The 21,222-nt window shown below is 47.3% G+C and overlaps 1 protein-coding gene and 2 non-coding genes across 6 annotated transcripts in view; all 3 read left to right on the forward strand.

Moving 5' to 3' along the window:
• Nucleotides 1–21,222, forward strand: part of STYXL1 (serine/threonine/tyrosine interacting like 1) — a 71,612-nt gene that overhangs the window by 23,515 nt on the left and 26,875 nt on the right. For all 4 annotated transcript variants that reach the window (XM_039460610.2, XM_074390604.1, XM_039460611.2 and 1 more), the window contains exon 4: nt 6,182–6,323. In XM_039460610.2, the coding sequence (XP_039316544.1) occupies nt 6,182–6,323 (142 nt within the window). The remainder of the gene's footprint in view (nt 1–6,181; nt 6,324–21,222) is intronic.
• On the forward strand, nt 11,456–11,559 carry LOC120360484 (U6 spliceosomal RNA). Its single transcript, XR_005576972.2, has one exon. It is a non-coding gene; the product is annotated as a U6 spliceosomal RNA (small nuclear RNA).
• Nucleotides 17,085–17,188, forward strand: LOC120360486 (U6 spliceosomal RNA). Its single transcript, XR_005576974.2, has one exon. It is a non-coding gene; the product is annotated as a U6 spliceosomal RNA (small nuclear RNA).

Genomic DNA, 21,222 nt, shown 5'->3' on the forward strand with positions numbered 1-21,222 from the left:
CTCCTAGGCTTGGCCAGACACATGGCTCACATCTATAATCCCGGCACTACTTTGGGAGGCTGAGGTTGGTGGATCACTTGAGGTCAGGAGTTTGAGACCAGCCTGGCTAGCATGGTGAAACCCGTCTCTACTAAAAATACAAAAATTAGCTGGGTGTGGTAGCTCACACCTGTAGTCCCAGCTACTCGGGAGGCTGAGGCAGGAGAAATCACTTGATTTCTTGGGAGCTACTCAGAAGGCGGAGGTTGCCGTGAGCTAAGATCACACCATTGTACTTCAGCCTGGGTGACAGAGTGAAACTTGGTCTCAAAAAACCTCCTGGGCTCAAGCGATCCTACCCCACTCAACCTCCAGAGTAGCTGAGACTACAAGGGGCTGCTACCATGCCTGGCTAATTTTTGGATTTTTGGTAGAAATGGGGTTGCACTGTGTTGTCCAGGCTGCTGTTGAACTCCTGGCTCTAGCTGTCCTCCCGGCCTGGCCACCCAAAGCGCTGGGATCACACGTGTGAGCCACCAAGCCTGGCCAGATATTGATTTAATTCCTTGATGTGCCAGGTACTGTTCCAGACCTTGGGGATACAACAGAATACAACAGCCTGAGCTCATTGTCCCTGCCCTCATGGGGCTTTCTCTCTCTCTTTTTTCTTTTTTTTTTTTTGAGACGGAGTTTCGCTCTTGTTACCCAGGCTGGAGTGCAATGGCACGATCTCGGCTCACCGCAACCTCCGCCTCCTGGGTTCAGGCAATTCTGCTGCCTCAGCCTCCTGAGTAGCTGGGATTACAGGCACGCGCCACCATGCCCAGCTAATTTTTTGTGTTTTTAGTAGAGACGGGGTTTCACCATGTTGACCAGGATGGTCTCGATCTCTCAACCTCGTGATCCACCCGCCTCGGCCTCCCAAAGTGCTGGGATTACAGGCTTGAGCCACCGCGCCCGGCCCTCTTTTTTCTTTTTAGTTATTTTTTCTGTTTTTATTTTATTTTTTTGTTTTTATATTTATTTTTGGAGTTTTATTTTTAAATTAATTTTTAGGGAAAGGTCTTGCTCTGTCACCCGGGCAGGGGTGCAATGGCACAATCATGGCTTGAACTCCTGGGTTCAAGCCATTCTCCCACCTCAGCCTCCTGAGTAGCTGGGACTACAGACTTCTGCCATTAGGCAATTTTTTTTTTTTTTTTTTTTTTTGAAACAGGATCTTATTATGTTGCCCAGGCTGTCACAGACCTTCTGTTCTAGTCATCAAACACACAATAAACCCCAGAGATAATTGGCTATAATCCAAAGATGGAAGCCCCTCCCTTTTTTCCTTCCCATCGCATCTTCCCTTCCCCCTCCTGAGAAGTGGACAGAACCCTGCAGTCACCACGTCCCCTACTACAGTGAGAACTTCTCCCCACACCTCCAGGGTGTCATCTCCCTCAAAGCATTGCGAAGCCTGACCGCCTTCACCCAGGATCCGTCTCTGTCCTCCTCAGTCCTGATCACATTCTCTGCCCTTCACTCGGAGGCTCTCTTTGACTTCTCTGTGATTTTCTGTCTCTTTGGTTCACCTTCATTTTCTTTCTTTTTTTTTTTTTTTTTTTTGAGACAGAGTCTTGCCCTGTCTCCCAGGCTGGAGTGCATTGGCGTGATCTTGGCTCACTGCAATCTCCACCTCCCGGGTTCAAAAATGAGAAAATATCATTTTGAGACCCTGTCTCAAAAAAAAAGAAAATTTTGTCTTCAAAAATTCTCCTTTACTCCCCATTCTCACTGTACTCTTATGCACCCCATCTCTGCTCCTTTTTCTACACATAACTCAATGACTCAGCAAGGAGCATGGGCGGGGTATATTTTTCCAGGATTTTTTTTTTTTTTTTTTTTTGGAGATCTTTTATTTATTTATTTATTTATTTATTTGTTTGAGACAGAATCTTGTTCTATCTGCCCACGCTGGAGTGCAGTGGTGCAATCTCGGCTCACTGCAACCTCCATGTCCCAGGTTCAAGCAATTGTCCTGCCTCAGTCTCCCAAGTAGCTGGGGTTGCAGGCCCCTGCCACCGTGCCCAGCTAATTTTTGTATTTTTAGTAGAGATGGAGTTTTGCCACATTGGCCAGGCTGGTCTTTAATTCCTGATCTCAAGGGATCCGCCTGCCTCAGCCTCCCAAAGTGCTGGGATAGCAGGTGTAAGCCACCACACCAGGCCCACCATCTCACTGTTAATCCCCATTGAAGGCCTCTTTCTTCAACCTATTCAGAGCCCCTCGTGGTGTATGGGCCTTTGTTCCCACTGAGCTCTCAAGTCTGTGTATTTCTTTGATTCTGGCAGTACCTCCTGCTCTGGGAAACAGACATTCTCTTTGCCTCTGCCCCTCAGCGCCTCTCATTTAGGCTGCTTGCCTTCCCTCCCCAACATCCCAGTTTGCAGATTGAGGCCTTCTGGGCATCCCCAGCCCCAGCAGGACAGAAAGGCTCCCAGCTCTGTGTTCTCAGCCTTGGATCTGACCACATCTCTCTCCAGCCTCATCCACAGTACACGTCCACTCTCACAGACGCCTCGGCAGCGCTGTACCGCCACATTTCCTCACTTCTGTGATGCATGTGTATCCCATACTGTAACACTTTTTGAAAACGGGATTTGTACCTACTGTTGATTTGCACAGAGTGCTGCTCTCTCACTCACGCTGGAGTGCAGTGGCGATCTTGGCTCAGTGTAACCTCTGCCTCCTGGGTTCAAGCAATTCTCTCACCTCAGCCTTCCGAATAGCTGGGACTACAGACGTGCGCCATCACACCCAGCTAATTTTTTTTTTTTTTTTTTTTTTGGTATTTTAGTAGAGATGGGGATTTACCCTGTTGCCCAGGCTGGTCTTGAATGCCTGAGCTCAGGCTATCTGCCTGCCTTGGCCTCCCTAGGATTACAGGCATGAGCCACTTCGCCCAGCCTGTTTTTTATTTGTTTGTTTGTTTTTTTGTTTTGAGACAGGGACGCACTCTGTCACCCAGGCTGGAGTGCATTGGCGCCATCACTGCTCACTGCAGCTTTGAACTCCTAGGATCAAGCAATCCTCCCATCTTAGCCTTCCCAGTAGCTGGGACCATAGGCATGCACTATCATACTCAGCTAACTTGTATTTCTTGTAGAAATGAGGTCTCGCTATGTTGCTCAGGCTGGTCTTGAACTGCCGGGTTCAAGTAATCCCCTCTCCTCAACCTCCCAAAGTGCTGGGATGACAGGTCTGAGCACTAGGCCCGGCCTGATTTGTATTTTTAATATGGTAGTGTCTCCTTCCCAAAAAGTGGGGGTGGTGAACATCTTTTGTTTTTCCGCCCAATACCTCCCCACTTTTGGGGGCAACTTCTCCTCTCTCTGCTCAAACCGTGGGTTTCTAGTGGCACTCTCTAAAATAACATCCTGGCCAGGCGCAGTGGCTTGTGCCTATAATCCCAGCACTTCTGGAGGCTAAGGTGGTCTGAGACCACTTGAGTCCAAGAGTTCAAGACCAGCCTGGACAACATAGTGGGACCCCAGAAGGCATTTGTTTACTGCCTTCTTTTTGAGTGTTGGTTGTTGTTGTCATTTTGAAAAAGAGTTTCACCCTGTCACCCAGGCTCGAGTGCAGTGATGCGATCTCGGCTCACTGCAACCTCTAGCTCCTAGGGTCAAGCCTCTCTCCTGCCTCAGCCTCGGCCTCAGCCTCCTGAGTAGCTGGGACTACAGGCATGCGCCACCACACTTGACTAATTTTTGTATTTTTTTTTTTTTTTTTTTTTTTTGAGATGGAGTTTCACTCTTGTTACCCAGGCTGGAGTGCAATGGCGCGATCTCGGCTCACCGCAACCTCCGGCTCCTGGGTTCAGGCAATTCTCCTGCCTCAGCCTCCTGAGTAGCTGGGATTACAGGCACGCGCCACCATGCCCAGCTGATTTTTTGTATTTTTAGTAGAGAGGGGGTTTCACCTTGTTGACCAGGATGGTCTCGATCTCTTGACCTCATGATCCACCCGCCTCGGCCTCCCAAAGTGCTAGGATTACAGGCTTGAGCCACCGCGCCCGGCCAATTTTTGTATTTTTAGTAGAGATGGGGTTTTACCCTGTTGGCCAGGCTGATCTCGAACTCCTGGCCTCAGGTAATCTGCCTGCCTTGACCTCCCAAAGTGCTGGGATTACAGGCATGAGCCACTGCACCTGGCCTTGTTGTTATTTTGAGACAGGTCTTGCTCTGTCACCCAGGCTGGAGTACAGTGGTACAATATAGCTCACTGCAGCCTCTACCTCCCAGGCTCAAGCGATCTGCTCACCTCAGCCTCCTGAGTAGCTGGTACTACAGGTGCTACTATAGTCCACACCTGGCTTTTTTGTATCTTCAAATATATATATATAGAGAGAGATAAATTAGCCAGGCATGGTGGTGTGTGCCCGTGGTCCCAGCCACTCAGGAGGCTGAAGGGGGAGGATCATTTGAGCCCAGGAGTTCAAGGCTGCAACAAGCTATGACTGCACCACTGCAGTCCAGCCTGGGCAATACAGCGAGACCCTGTCTCTAACATAAAATCATATCTAGGACCCTGGCCGCAGTGATTGGTCATGGGTCTGGGATGAAAGCTGAGCCAATCAGAATTGGAATTAGAGAAGGGTATCTCTGTCCAGCCTGGTGGTGGAACTGGGAAGACGGGAGTCTGAGCATTGCCAGGGTGTGTGGCTCAAACCCCTGGAGGAAATCCTCTGAGAAGGGGAAGTCAATGTGCAGGGGGAAGGGGAGAGAAGGAGAGCTCAAAGGAGATCTGGCCTTCAGGGTCTCTGGGTCCTAAAGCCAGCTCGTTTAGGTTTGGAAACCGGCTGCATCTTTGCCTTGCCTGGAGTATTATCTGCCAAGAAGTCCCTCTTTTGTGCGCACTCCTGATCAGATTGGTAGTACATCTTATCATCCATAGTGTCTGTTTTTTTTTTTGTTTTTTTTTTTTTTTTTTTTGAGACGGAGTTTCGCTCTTGTTACCCAGGCTGGAGTGCAATGGCCCGATCTCGGGCTCACCGCAACCTCCGCCTCCTGGGTTCAGGCAATTCTCCTGCCTCAGTCTCCCGAGTAGCTGGGATTACAGGCACGCGCCACCATGCCCAGCTAATTTTTTGTATTTTTTAGTAGAGACGGGGGTTTCACCATGCTGACCAGGATGGTCTCGATCTCTTGACCTCGTGATCCACCCGCCTCGGCCTCCCAAAGTGCTGGGATTACAGGCTTGAGCCACCGCGCCCGGCCAACCTGTTTTTGTTTTTAAGACAGAGTCTTACTCTGTCACCCAGGCTTGAGTGCAGTGTTGCAATCATAGCTCGCTGCAGCCTTGCAGTGAACTCCAGGGTTCAAGCAATCCTCCCACTTCAGCCTCCCAGGCAGCTGGGATTATAGGCATGAGCCACCATGACCAGCCATATTTGATCTTCCAGTTCATCTCATTCCTTCTGCTCACTCATGACTTCTGCTCTTCACACTGTCTACTTACTGCCTTCTTTTTGGGTGTTTTTTTTATTGTGTTTTGTTGTTGTTTTGGGACAGGGTCTTGTTCTGTCACCCAGGCTGGAGTGCAGCAACACAATCACAACTCACTGCAGCCTCCATCTCCTGGGCTCAAGTGATCCTCCCACCTCAGCCTCCTGAGTAGCTGGGACTATAGGAACATGCCACCGTGCTTGGCTGATTTTTGTATTTTTTTTTTTTCATAGAGACAGGGGTCTTGCTGTGTTGCCCAGGCTGGTCTCGAACTCCTGGTCTCAAGCAGTCCTCCTGCCTTGGCCTCCCAAAGTGCTGGGATTACAGGCGCAAACCCCCACATCCAGTCTGGTGCTTCTAGATTCAGTCTCCCGTGCCAAACACTCTCTCTATGAGAAAGGATGTCACAATTCAATTGACCACAGTTTCTCTGACACCAGGGCACCTAACAGGCTGTGGACCAGTCAGCAGGCGAGCTGTTCTTTGGTCAGGCTTTTCTGTCTGGTCCAGTCAGCTGTGGTCAGCCTTTATCAGAAGGGGACACAGTTGCAGAGTGATTTAACAGACTCTCCATCCACTGTCTCAGTGCTTCTGTGCCTGTGTCTGTAGTCAGGCGAGAGAGTGCAGTCTTAGCTCCTCCCAGTGCTGGTATGCAAGGAGTCTCTGCTCAACCAAACCTACCCACCAACAGGCCTCTCTTGTGTTTTTTTAAGAAAATGAATGAATATCTTCTCCCGGAGTCTGTGGACCTGGAGTGTGTGAAGTACTGCGTGGTGTATGATAACAACACCAGCACTCTGGAGGTACTCTTAAAAGATGACGATGATGGTTCAGACTCGGATAGTGCTGGCAAAGGTGGGTTTTCAGTGACAGCAGCAAGAATAATAGGTAACAGCTGTTGGACAAATTTGTTATGGGACCAACAGGTTCGTACGCCCATGGCGCGGGAACAGGCCAATGACACTGAGACAGCAGGGTTTGCATCAGAGAAAGAGCTTTGTGATCACAGGAGATGGGAGGAGGCCCTCAAGTCCATCTCCCCAAGGAGTTGTGGAGTGGGTTTTCTTGACGGTGGTGGTGGTGTTTTGTTTTGTTTTTTTTTTTTTTTTTGAGACGGAATCTCGCTCTGTTGCCAGGCTGGAATGCAATGGTGCTATCTCTGCTCACTGCAACTTTGCAACCTCTGCCTCCCTGGTTCAAGTGATTCTCCTGTCTCAGCCTCCCAAGTAGCTGGGACTACAGGTGCACGCTACCATGCCTAGCTAATTTTTGTACTTTTAGTAGAGACAGGGTTTCACCATGTTGGCCAGGCTGGTCTCAATCTCTTGACCTTGTGATCTGCCCACTTTGGCCTCCCAAAGTGCTGGGATTACAGGTGTGAGCCACCACACCCGGCCAGAATGGGGCTTTTAAGGGGATTGGGGAGGGTGAGGGGCTGGAAAGTTGGGTTTATTGTTTGGTCAAGGAAAGGGAATGAAGTCATTGGGACATGGAAACTGCGTTCTTTGGTGAGTCAGCTCTTGGGGGGCCATTCAGACCAGCTGTCAGTGGTTTCATCGGTGTGCAGGACCTGAAATAATATCTCCAAGGAAAAACAGTGTTTCATGACATTCCATTTGTCATCTACAGAGCAGGGAAGGGAAACTGTGTTCTTGTAACACGGTCTGTGTGATTCCAGGACAATCAGCATCAGGCAGCTGTGAGCAAGCAGGTTGGAGAGCAAGCAAGGTGACCTAGTAAGGAAGGCTGAATGTGTTGCCAGCTGGGCTTATTTTCATTTGTTTCTCTACTTCCTTTCCTGATTAATTTCATAACGTTTATGGGGACAGTTTCACATGTGCCATGTGCCAGGAAGCAAGTGCTTCACCTGGATGGGTTCACATAGTCTGCAGAACAACTTACAGGGATGCTAACATCAAGAGCTGTGAGGGTGCCAGGCCCAGTGACTGATACCTGTAATCCCAGCACTTTGGGAGGCTGAGGCAGGAGGATCACCTCAGCCCAGGAGTTCAGGACCAGTCGGAGTGATATGCTGAGATCTGGTGCCCAGCTCATTTATTTCCTTTTTTGTAGGGACTGGGTCTTGTGTTGTTAAGTCTCTAGGCTGAGACTTAAGCTTTTCAAAGTGTGTGGACATACTTTTAAACCATCACACCTATAAGTGGTGGGACCAGGATTCAAACCCAGACCTTATGGCTCTGTCTTGTCTCCTGGGGATTGGGAGCGTGCAGCTCCGAGTCAGAACAACAAAGCCTGGTCAGTTCCAGTGTGCTCCACTGAACCTCTGAGGCTCTGCTATGTTCTTCATGAGCCCCTAGTTTCGGGCTGACCACTGGGAGCTCTGCTTCTAGGAATCGGTAGCCAGAGAACGTGTGGGTGCAGTTAACAGAAGCTGGGCGCACTCACATGAACTGCCACTAGGCGGCGCCATGCTCCCACCTTTCATAAAACCAGCGGTCTGGACTTTGATCCCAGGAGGTCCTTGGCCAGGAAATTCTCCCTTTTTTCCTCCTCATCCTGTGGGGCTCTGGTCTGCAATCTTAGGACTGTAGGCTGGACCTTGAAATCCTGGCAGATGGTGCTCCACAGGGATAATCCCCTTTATGTTCTGTAACTGACCTCACTTTGCTTTGGGGCCCCTATTCACAGGAAACCACGACCATGCGGACAACTTTTAGAACATTTTCTTATATTTTTATTATTATTATTTTATTTTTTTGAGACGGAGTTTTGCTCTTGCTACCCAGGCTGGAGTGCAATGGCGTGATCTCGGCTCACTGCAACCTCCACCTCTTGGTTCAGGCAATTCTCCTGCCTCAGCCTCCCGAGTACCTGGGATTACAGGCACATGCCACCATGCCCAGCTAATTTTTTGTATTTTTAGTAGAGACGGAGTTTCACCATGTTGACCAGGATGGTCTTAATCTCCTGACCTCGTGATCCACCTGCCTCGGCCTCCCAAAGTGTTGGGATTACAGGCATGAGCCACCGTGCCCGGCAGAGTTGATCATTTTTTCCTCTTTTCATGGTCTTCTTGTTGCTTTAGATTTTCCAGAAACTCTTCTGGGGTGTCCGTGCAGGTCACAGAGGGTAACGTGGCGTCCATAGCACTGTCAGTCAGCTTAAAAGACCTTACAGAACCCAGGGAGGGAGAGGTTGCATTGAGCCAAGATTGTGCCATTGCATTCTAGCCTGGGCAACAAGAGTGAGACTCCATCTCAAAAATCCAATTGCTTGTTGACGGGCCCTTGAGTTGACTGTACGTGTTTGCTGTTGTGAATAGTGCTGCAGTGAACATACGGGTGTAGGTGTCCTTTCAGTATAACAGTGTATTTTCCTTTGGATGTGTACCTAGTAATGGGATTGGTGAGTTGAATGGTAATTCTTTTATTTATTTATCTATTTTGAGATGGAGTCTCACTCTGTTGCAAGGCTGGAGTGCAGTGGCGCAATCTTGGCTCATTTCAACCTCTGCCTCCCGGGTTCAAGGGATACTAGTGCCTCAGCCTCCTGAGTAGCTGGGACTACAAGGCACACACCATCATGCCCAGTTAATTTTTATATTTTTAGTAGATACGGGCTTTCACCATGTTGACCAGTATGGTCTTGATCTCTTGACCTCATGATCCGCCTGCCTCGGCCTCCCAAAGTGCTGGGATTACAGGTGTGAGCCACCGTGCCCAGCCCCATGGTAGTTCTGTTTCTGGTTCTTTCAGAAAGAAATCTGCAAAGTCCACAGGAGCGGAACTAACTTACATTCCCACCAGCAGTATGTAAGCGTTCCTTTTGCCACAGCCCTGTCAACATCTAATTATTTTTGGCTTTCCAATAAAAGCCATTGACTGGTGAAAGAAGGTATCTCATTGTGGTTTTGATGTGCATTTCTCTGACAATTAGTGATGTCGAGCATTTTTTCATGTTCGTTGGCTGCCTGTATATATTCGTTTTTATTTTATTTTATTTTATTTTATTTTTTGAGACGGAGTTTCACTCTTGTTACCCAGGCTGGAGTGCAATGGCGCGATCTCGGCTCACCGCAACCTCCGCCTCCTGGGTTCAGGCAATTCTCCTGCCTCAGCCTCCTGAGTAGCTGGGATTACAGGCACGTGCCACCATGCCCAGCTAATTTTTTGTATTTTTAGTAGAGACGGGGTTTCACCATGTTGACCAGGATGGTCTCGATCTCTCGACCTCGTGATCCACCCGCCTCAGCCTCCCAAAGTGCTGGGATTACAGGCTTGAGCCACCGCGCCTGGCTGGCCTGTATATATTCTTTTGCAAAGTATCTGTTATGTCCTTTGCCCACTTTTTAATAGAGTGGTGTATCGGGTATATATATCTACATCTATCTCCTGTTATAGCATATATATATTAAAGGATGTAAATTTATATAATAGGGGAGATATATATATATAAATACTTATATATATATATATATATATATACACATACCCTACCACACACACACATACACACATATACATGTATAAAGGGGAGTTTATGAAGGAGTATTAACTCATGTGATTAACTGTCTGCAAGCTGAGGAGCAAGGAAGCCAGTCCGAATCCCAAAGCCGAAGAACCTGGAGTCTGATGTCTGAGGGCAGGAAGCATACAGCTGGGGAGAAAGGTATAGGCTGGGAGCCTAGGCCCGTCTAGTCTGGTGTTTTTCTGCTTGTTTTATATTCTAGCTGCGCTGGCAGATGATAAGCTGGTGTCTACCCAGATTGAAGGTGGGTCTGCGTTCCCCAGCCCAGCGATTCAAATGTCCATCTCCTTTGGCCGCACCCTCACAGACACACCCAGGATCAGTACTTAGCATCCTCCAATCCAGTCAAGTTGACAGTCTTTTAATGATCTTAGGTTGTTTGTGTTTGGATTCTTAAGTTCCTTATAGATTTTGGATACTCGATTTTTGTTAGTGGCATAGTTTGTTTATATTTTCTCCCTTTCTGCAGGCTGTTTACTCTGGTAGCTTCTCTTGCTGTGCAGAAGTGCTTTAGTGTAATTAGGTCCCACTGTCAATTTTTGTATTTGTTGCAATTACTTTGAAGGACTTAAGGCCGGCGTCGAGAAGGGTATTTCCTAGCTGTTCTTCTAGGATTTCTGTAGTCTTGATTCCATTTGAGTGTTTAATCTGTCTTGAGTTGATCGTTGTATACGGCGATGGGGTCCAGTTTCATTCTTCTGCACATGGATAGTCAGTTATCTTACTACCATTTATTGACCAATAATTGGGAGTCCTTTTCCGGTTCCTATTTTTTTTGAGACAGGGTCTTGCTCTGTCTCCTAGGCTGGAGTGCAGTGGCACAACCAAGGCTCACTACAGCCTCAACCTCCCTGGCTCAGGTGATCCTCCTGCCTCAGCCTCTCTAGTAGCTGGAACTGCAGGTGCCCGCAACCACACTGGAATAATTTTTTTGTATTTTTTTTTGGCGGTGGGGAGGGGGATGGAGACGGGGTCTTGCCACGTTGCCTGGGCCCGTGTCAAACTCTTGGGCTCGGGCAGTCCTCTGCCTGTGCCTTCGAAGGTTCTGCGATTACAGGTGTGAGCCACTATACCTAGCCTCCATTGCTTATTTTTGTCAAGTTTGTTGAAGATCAGGTGGTTATAAGCGTGTGGCTTTATTTCTGCGTTATCTATTTTGTTCAATTGGTCTATGTGTTTTGAATTGTACATTTTAAATGGGTGAATTTTATGATATACAATATATGGCTTACATAAATAATATGTAAACCAGATGTATACATGTGAGTGGTTAGCTGTAACTGGGAGTTTCTGTAAAACTCAGATTTTTCCATGATGTTGTATCGTATGATGTTGTATATCATATAATACGTATATCTCAGAGTTTACAGAATAGAAGATTAATTTAGGCTCGGCATGGCGGCTCATGCCTGTAATCTCAGCACCTTGGAAGGCTGAGGCAGGCAGATTGCTTGGGCTCGGGAGTACCAGACCAACCTGAGCAAAAAAGTGATACTGCAGTGCTCGCTTCAGCAGCACATATACTACATTTGGAACGATACAGATACTAGCACGGCCCCTGTGCAAGGATGACACGTAAATTCGTGAAGCATTCCATATTTTTTATTAAAAAAAAAAAAGTGACACTACGAAAAAAAAAAAAATTAAGCCAGATGTGGTGGTGCACACCTGTAGACCCAGCTACTCTGGAGGCTGAGGCAGGAGGATGGTGTGAGCCCAGGAGGCAGAGGTTGCAGGGAGCTGAGATTGCACCACTGTACTCCAGCCAGATAGAGTGAGACCCTGTCTCAAAAAAACCAAAAACCAAAACCAAAAACAAAAACAAAACCCGGTGGTAAGCTGCTTTTAAAATTTTAGTTGTAACTCATCTCTGTGCTTGTTTCAGCTTCCTAAATAATTGCATTTCAGCTCAGCCACAGTGGCTCACACCTGTTATCCCAGCACTTTGGGAGGCTGAGGCAGGAGGATCACCTCAGCCCAGGAGTTCAGGACCAGTCGGAGTGATATGCTGAGATCTGGCGCCCAGCTGATTTATTTCCTTTTTTGTAGGGACTGGGTCTTGTGTTGCTAAGTCTCTAGGCTGAGACTTAAGCTTTTAAAAGTGTGTGCACATCTTTTTAAACCATCACACCTATAAGTGGTGGGGCCAGGATTCAAACCCAGACCTTTTGGCTCTGTCTTGTCTCCTGGGGATTGGGAGCGTGCAGCTCCGAGTCAGAACAACAAAGCCTGGTCAGTTCCAGTGTGCTCCACTGAACCTCTGAGGCTCTGCTATGTTCTTCATGAGCCCCTAGTTTTGGGCTGAGCACTGGGAGCTCTGCTTCTAGGAATCGGTAGCCAGAGAACGTGTGGGTGCAGTTAACAGAAGCTGGGCGCACTCACACGAACTGCCACTAGGCGGCGCCATGCTCCCACCTTTCATAAAACCAGCGGTCTGGACTTTGTTCCCAGGAGGTCCTTGGCCAGGAAATTCTCCCTTTTTTCCTCCTCATCCTGTGGGGCTCCGGTCTGCAATCTTAGGACTGTGGGCTGGACGTTGAAATCCTGGCAGATGGTGCTCAACAGGGATAATCCCCTTTATGTTCTGTAACTGACCTCACTTTGCAATGGGGCCCCTATTCACAGGAAACCACAACCACGCGGACAAGTTTTAGAACAGTTTCTTATGGTTTTATTATTATTATTATTATTATTTTGTTTTTTAGACGGAGTTTCGCTCTTGTTACCCAGACTGGAGTGCAATGGGGTGATCTCGGCTCACTGCAACCTCCACCTCCTGGGTTCAGGCAATTCTCCTGCCTCAGCCTCCCGAGTAGCTGGGATTACAGGCACGTGCCACCATGCCCAGCTAATTTTTTGTATTTTCAGTAGAGACGGAGTTTTACCATATTGACCAGGATGGTCTTGATCTCCTGACCTCGTGATCCACCTGCCTCGGACTCCCAAAGTGTTGGGATTATAGGTGTGAGCCACCGTGCCGGGCCGTACTTTTATTATTTATTTAAGATGGGGGGCGTCTCACTATGTTGCCCAGGCCGGTCTTGAACTCCTGGGCTCAAGCAATCCTCCCACCTCCACTTCTCAAAGTGCTGGGATTACAGGTGTGAGCCACAGTGTCTGGCCTAATTTTAGAACATTTTCATCACCCCTATACCACTAAGCGGTCATCCCTCTGTTTTCGCCCAAACTCCCAGCTCCAGTTAACCACTCATTTGTATGGATTTGCCTATGATGTCTGGACTTTTCATATAAATGGAATAATATGTGATGTTTTGCATCTGATTTCTGTCACTTACCATGATACTACATTATAGCAGACATCAATACTTCATCCACTTTTATTTTTTTTATACAGATGGGGTTTTGCCTTGTTGGTCAGGCTGGTCTTGAACTCCTGACCTGAGGTGATCCGCCCACATCGGCCTCCCAAAGTGCTGGGATTACAGGAGTGAGCCACCGTGCCCGGCCATTTCTTTTTTTTTTTTTTTTTCTTTTCTTTTTTTTTTTTTTGAGATGGAATTTCATTCTGTCACCCAGGCTGGAATGCAATGGCAGGATCTCAGCTCACAGTTACCTCCACCTCCCAGGTTACAAAGTCCAGTAGCCTTATCAATTAGGGCCAGAATAAGGAACAATAGAAAATGTCTCAAAGTTAACTGGTCACCACAGGGGTTGATCATTTTTTCCTCTTTTCATGGTCTTCTTGTTGCTTTAGATTTTCCAGAAACTCATCTGGGGTGTCCATGCAGGTCACAGAGGGTAACGTGGCGTCCATAGCACTGTCAGTCAGCTTAAAAGACCTTCCAGAACCCAGGGAGGGAGAGGTTGCATTGAGCCAAGATTGTGCCTTTGTATTCCAGCCTGGGCAACAAGAGTGAGACTCCATCTCAAAAATCCAATTGTTTGGGCCGGGCGCGGTGGCTCAAGCCTGTAATCCCAGCTACTCAGGAGGCTGAGGCAGGAGAATTGCGTGAATGCAGGAGGCGGAGGTTGCGGTGAGCCAAGATTGTACCATTGCACTCCAACCTGGGTAACAAGAGCGAAACTCTGTCTCAAAAAAAAAAAAAAAAATCCAATTGCTTGTTGACGGGCCCTTGAGTTGACTGTACGTGTTTGCTGTTGTGAATAGTGCTGCAGTGAACATACGGGTGTAGGTGTCCTTTCGGCATAACGGTGTATTTTCCTTTGGATGTGTACCTAGTAATGGGATTGGTGAGTTGAATGGTAAGTCTTTTATTTGTTTATTTATTTTGAGATGGAGTCTCACTCTGTTGCAAGGCTGGAGCGTAGTGGCGCAATCTTGGCTCATTTCAACCTCTGCCTCCCGGGTTCAAGGGATACTAGTGCCTCAGCCTCCTGAGTAGCTGGGACTACAAGGCACACACCATCATGCCCAGTTAATTTTTATATTTTTAGTAGATACGGGCTTTCACCATGTTGACCAGTATGGACTTGATCCCTTGACCTCATGATCCGCCTGCCTCGGCCTCCCAAAGTGCTGGGATTACAGGTGTCAGCCACTGTGCCCAGCCCCATGGTAGTTCTGTGTCTGGTTCTTTGAGAAAGAAATCTGTGAAGTCCACAGGAGCGGAAATAACTTACATTCCCACCAGCAGTATGTAAGCGTTCCTTTTGCCACAGCCCTGTCAATATCTAATTATTTTTGGCTTTCCAATAAAAGCCATTGACTGGTGTAAGAAGGTATCTCATTGTGGTTTTGATGTGCATTTCTCTGACGATTAGTGATGTCGAGCATTTTTTCATGTTCGTTGGCTGCCTGTATATATATTATTTTTATTTTATTTTATTTTTTGAGATGGAGTTTCACTCTTGTTACCCAGGCAGGAGTGTAATGGCGCGATCTCGGCTCACCGCAACCTCCGGCTCCTGGGTTCAGGCAATTCTCCTGCCTCAGCCTCCTGAGTATCTGGGATTACAGGCATGCACCACCATGCCCAGCTAATTTTTTGTATTTTTAGTAGAGACGGGGTTTCATCATGTTGACCAGGATGGTCTCGATCTCTTGACCTCATGATCCACCCACCTCGGCCTCCGAAAGTGCTGGGATTACAGGCTTGAGCCACCTCGCCCGGCCTGTATATATTCTTTTTTTTTTTTTTGAGACGGAGTTTCACTCTTGTTACCCAGGCTGGAGTGCAATGGCGCGATCTCGGCTCACCGCAACCTCCGCCTCCTGGGTTCAGGCAATTCTCCTGCCTCAGCCTCCTGAGTAGCTGGGATTACAGGCACGTGCCACCATGCCCAGCTAATTTTTAGTATTTTTAGTAGAGACGGGGTTTCACCATGTTGACCAGGATGGTCTCGATCTCTCGACCTCGTGATCCACCCGCCTCAGCCTCCCAAAGTGCTGGGATTACAGGCTTGAGCCACCGCGCCTGGCTGGCCTGTATATATTCTTTTGCAAAGTATCTGTTATGTCCTTTGCCCACTTTTTAATAGAGTGGTGTATCGGGTATATATATCTACATCTATCTCCTGTTATAGCATATATATATTAAAGGATGTAAATTTATATAATAGGGGAGATATATATATATAAATACTTATATATATATATATATATACACATACCCTACCACACACACACATACACACATATACATGTATAAAGGGGAGTTTATGAAGGAGTATTAACTCATGTGATTAACTGTCTGCAAGCTGAGGAGCAAGGAAGCCAGTCCGAATCCCAAAGCCGAAGAACCTGGAGTCTGATGTCTGAGGGCAGAAAGCATCCAGCCGGGGGAAAAAGGTGTAGGCTGGGAGGCTAGGCCAGTCTAGTCTCGTGTTTTTCTGCTTGTTTTATATTCTAGCTGCGCTGGCAGCTGATAAGCTGGTGCCCACCCAGATTGGAGGTGGGTCTGTGTTCCCCAGCCCAGTGATTCAAATGTCCATCTCCTTTGGCCACACCCTCTAAGACACACCCAGGATCAATACTTTGGATCCTCCAATCCAGTCAAGTTGACAGTCTTTTAACGATCTTAGGTTGTTTGTGTTTGGCTTCTTAAGTTCCTTATAGATTTTGGATATTAGATTTTTGTTAGTGGCATAGTTTGTGAATATTTTCTCCCTTTCTGCAGGCTGTTTACTCTGGTAGCTTCTCTTGCTGCGCAGAAGCACTTTAGTGTAATTAGGTCCCACTGTCAATTTTTGTTTTTGTTGCAATTGCTTTGAAGGACTTAAGGCCGGCGTCGAGAAGGGTATTTCCTAGCTGTTCTTCTAGGATTTCTGTAGTCTTGATTCCATTTGAGTGTTTAATCTGTCTAGAGTTGATCGTTGTATACGGCGATGGGGTCCAGTTTCATTCTTCTGCACATGGATAGTCAGTTATCTTACTACCATTTATTGACCAATAATTGGGAGTCCTTTTCCGGTTCCTATTTGTTTTGAGACAGGGTCTTGCTCTGTCTCCTAGGCTGGAGTGCAGTGGCACAACCAAGGCTCACTACAGCCTCAACCTCCCTGGCTCAGGTGATCCTCCTGCCTCAGCCTCTCTAGTAGCTGGAACTGCAGGTGCCCGCAACCACACTGGAATAATTTTTTTGTATTGTTTTTTGGTGGTGGGGAGGGGGATGGAGACGGGGTCTTGCCACGTTGCCTAGGTCAGTGTCAACCTCCTGGGCTCGGGCAGTCCTCTGCCTGTGCCTTCGAAGGTTCTGGGATTACAGGTGTGAGCCACTATACCTAGCCTCCATTGCTTATTTTTGTCAAGTTTGTTGAAGATCAGGTGGTTATAAGCGTGTGGCTTTATTTCTGCGTTATCTATTTTGTTCAATTGGTCTATGTGTTTTGAATTATACATTTTAAATGGGTGAATTTTATGATATACAATATATGGCTTACATAAATAATATGTAAACCAGATGTATACATGTGAGTGGTTAGCTGTAACTGGGAGTTTCTGTAAAACTCAGATTTTTCCATGATGTTGTATCGTATGATGTTGTATATCATATAATACGTATATCTCAGAGTTTACAGAATAGAAGATTAACTTAGGCTGGGCATGGCGGCTCATGCCTGTAATCTCAGCACCTTGGAAGGCTGAGGCAGGCAGATTGCTTGGGCTCGGGAGTACCAGACCAACCTGAGCAAAAAAGTGATACTGCAGTGCTCGCTTCAGCAGCACATATACTACATTTGGAACGATACAGATATTAGCACGGCCTCTGCGCAAGGATGACACGTAAATTCGTGAAGCATTCCATATTTTTTATTTAAAAAAAGTGACAGTACGAAAAAAATACAAAATTAAGCCAGATGTGGTGGTGCACACCTGTAGACGCAGCTACTCTGGAGGCTGAGGCAGGAGGATGGTGTGAGCCCAGGAGGCAGAGGTTGCAGGGAGCTGAGATTGCACCACTGTACTCCAGCCAGATAGAGTGAGACCCTGTCTCAAAAACACCAAAAACCAAAACCAAAAACAAAAAAAAAAACCCGGTGGTAAGCTGCTTTTAAAATTTTAGGTGTAACTCATCTCTGTGCTTGTTTCAGCTTCCTAAATAATTGCATTTCAGCTCAGCCACAGTGGCTCACACCTGTTATCCCAGCACTTTGGGAGGCTGAGGCAGGAGGATCACCTCAGCCCAGGAGTTCAGGACCAGTCGGAGTGATATGCTGAGATCGGGCGCCCAGCTCATTTATTTCCTTTTTTGTACGGACTGGGTCTTGTGTTGCTAAGTCTCTAGGCTGAGACTTAAGCTTTTAAAAGTGTGTGGACATCTTTTTAAACCATCACACCTATAAGTGGTGGGGCCAGGATTCAAACCCAGACCTTTTGGCTCTGTCTTGTCTCCTGGGGATTGGGAGCGTGCAGCTCCGAGTCAGAACAACAAAGCCTGGTCGGTTCCAGCGTGTTCCACTGAACCTCTGAGGCTCTGCTATGTTCTTCATGAGCCCCTAGTTTTGGGCTGAGCACTGGGAGCTCTGCTTCTAGGAATCGGTAGCCAGAGAACGTGTGGGTGCAGTTAACAGAAGCTGGGCGCACTGACACGAACTGCCACTAGGCGGCGCCATGCTCCCACCTTTCATAAAACCAGCGGTCTGGACTTTGTTCCCAGGAGGTCCTTGGCCAGGAAATTCTCCCCTTTTTTCCTCCTCATCCTGTGGGGCTCCGGTCTGCAATCTTAGGACTGTGGGCTGGACGTTGAAATCCTGGCAGATGGTGCTCAACAGGGATAATCCCCTTTATGTTCTGTAACTGACCTCACTTTGCTATGGGGCCCCTATTCACAGGAAACCACGACCATGCGGACAACTTTTAGAACTGTTTCTTGGCCGGGCGCGGTGGCTCACGCCTGTAATCCCAGCACTTTGGGAGGCCGAGACGGGTGGATCACAAGGTCGAGAGATCGAGACCATCCTGGTCAACATGGTGAAACCCCGTCTCTACTAAAAATACAAAAAATTAGCTGGGCATGGTGGCTCCTGCCTGTAATCCCAGGTACTCAGGAGGCTGAGGCAGGAGAATTGCCTGAACCCAGGAGGCGGAGGTTGCGGTGAGCCGAGATGGCGCCATTGCACTCCAGCCTGGGTAACAAGAGCGAAAGTCCGTCTCAAAAAAAAAAAAAAAAAAAAAAAAAAAACTGTTTCTTATACTTTTATTACTATTATTTATATTTATTTTGAGACGGAGTTTCGCTCTTGTTACCCAGGCTGGAGTGCAATGGAGTGATCTCGGCTCACTGCAACCTCCGCCTCCTGGGTTCAGGCAATTCTCCTGCCTCAGCCTCCCTAGTAGCTGGGATTACAGGCACGTACCACCATGCCCAGCTAATTTTAGTATTTTTAGTAGAGACGGAGTTTCACTATGTTGACCAGGATGGTCTTGATCTCCTGACCTCGTGAATCCACCTGCCTCGGCCTCCCAAAGTGTTGGGATTACAGGCGTGAGCCACCGTGCCCGGCCGTACTTTTATTATTTATTTAAGATGGGGGTCGCACTATGTTGCCCAGGCCGGTCTTGAACTCCTGGGCTCAAGCAATCCTCCCACCTCCACTTCTCAAAGTGCTGGGATTACAGGTGTGAGCCACAGTGCCTGGCCTAATTTTAGAACATTTTCATCACCCCTATACCACTAAGCAGTCACCCCTCTGTTTTTGCCCAAACTCCCAGCTCCAGTTAACCACTCATTTGTATGGATTTGCCTATGATGTCTGGACTTTTCATATAAATGGAATAATATAATATGTGCTGTTTTGCATCTGATTTCTGTCACTTACCATGATACTAAATTATAGCAGACATCAATACTTCATCCTCTCTTATTTTTTCTATATGGATGAGGTTTTGCCTTGTTGGTCAGGCTGGTCTTGAACTCCTGACCTGAGGTGATCCGCCCACATCGGCCTCCCAAAGTGCTGGGATTACAGGAGTGAGCCACCGTGCCCGGCCCATTTCTTTTTTTCTTTTCTCTTTTTTTTTTTTTGAGATGGAATTTCATTCTGTCACCCAGGCTGGAGTGCAATGGCAGGATCTCAGCTCACTGTAACCTCCACCTCCCAGGTTACAAAGTCCAGTAGCCTTATCACTTAGGGCCAGAATAAGGAACAAAAGAAAATGTCTCAAAGTTAAGTGGGCGCCACAGGGGTTGATCATTTTTTCCTCTTTTCATGGTCTTCTTGTTGCTTTAGATTTTCCAGAAACTCTTCTGGGGTGTCCGTGCAGGTCACAGAGGGTAACGTGGCGTCCATAGCACTGTCAGTCAGCTTAAAAGACCTTCCAGAACCCAGGGAGGGAGAGGTTGCATTGAGCCAAGATTGTGCCATTGCATTCCAGCCTGGGCAACAAGAGTGAGACTCCATCTCAAAAATCCAATTGCTTGTTGACGGGCCCTTGAGTTGACTGTACGTGTTTGCTGTTGTGAATAGTGCTGCAGTGAACATACGGGTATAGGTGTCCTTTCAGCATAACAGTGTATTTTCCTTTGGATGTGTACCTAGTAATGGGATTGGTGAGTTGAATGGTAAGTCTTTTATTTATTTATTTGTTTTGAGATGGAGTCTCACTCTGTTGCCAGTCTGGAGTGCAGTGGCGCAATCTTGGCTCATTTCAACCTCTGCCTCCCGGATTCAAGCGATACTAGTGCCTCAGTCTCCTGAGTAGCTGGAACTACAATGCACACTCCATCATGCCCAGTTAATTTTTATATTTTTAGTAGATACGGGCTTTCACCATGTTGACCAGTATGGTCTTGATCTCTTGACCTCATGATCCGCCTGCCTCGGCCTCCCAAAGTGCTGGGATTACAGGTGTGAGCCACCGTGCCCAGCCCCATGGTAGTTCTGTTTCTGGTTCTTTGAGAAAGAAATCTGCAAAGTCCACAGGAGCGGAACTAACTTACATTCCCACCAGCAGTATGTAAGCGTTCCTTTTGCCACAGCCCTGTCAACATCCAATTATTTTTGGCTTTCCAATAAAAGCCATTGACTGGTGTAAGAAGGTATCTCATTGTGGTTTTGATGTGCATTTCTCTGATGGTTACTGATGACTAGCATTTTTTCATGTTCGTTGGCTGCCTGTATATATTCTTTTTTATTTTATTTTATTTTTTGAGACGGAGTTTCACTCTTGTTACCCAGGCTGGAGTGCAATGGCGCGATCTCGGCTCACCACAACCTCCACCTCCTGGGTTCAGGCAATTCTCCTGCCTCAGCCTCCTGAATAGCTGGGGTTACAGGCATGCGCCACCCTGCCCAGCTAATTTTTTGTATTTTTAGTAGAGACGGAGTTTCACCATGTTGACCAGGATGGTCTCGATCTCTTGACCTCGTGATCCACCCGCCTCGGCCTCTCAAAGTGCTGGGATTACAGGCTTGAGCCACCGCGCCCGGCCTGTATATATTCTTTTGCAAAGTATCTGTTATGTCCTTTGCCCACTTTTTAATACAGTGGTGTATCAGGGTGTATTTATCTATATCTATCTCCTGTTATAGGATATATATATATTAAAGGATGTAAATTTATATAATAGGATATATATAAATATTTATACATATATACACATACCCTAACACACACACACACACACACAGACACACACACAAACACAAACACACACACGTATAAAGGGGAGTTTATGAAGGTGTATTAACTCATGTGATTAACTGTCTGCAAGCTGAGGAGCAAGGAAGCCAGTCCCAATCCCAAAGCCGAAGAACCTGCAGTCTGATATCTGAGGGCAGGAAGCATCCAGCCGGGGAGAAAGGTGTAGGCTGGGAGGCTAGGCCAGTCTAGTCTTGTGTTTTT

The sequence above is a fragment of the Saimiri boliviensis genome, chromosome 20, assembly GCF_048565385.1.
Source record: "Saimiri boliviensis isolate mSaiBol1 chromosome 20, mSaiBol1.pri, whole genome shotgun sequence".
Taxonomy (NCBI): domain Eukaryota; kingdom Metazoa; phylum Chordata; class Mammalia; order Primates; family Cebidae; genus Saimiri; species Saimiri boliviensis.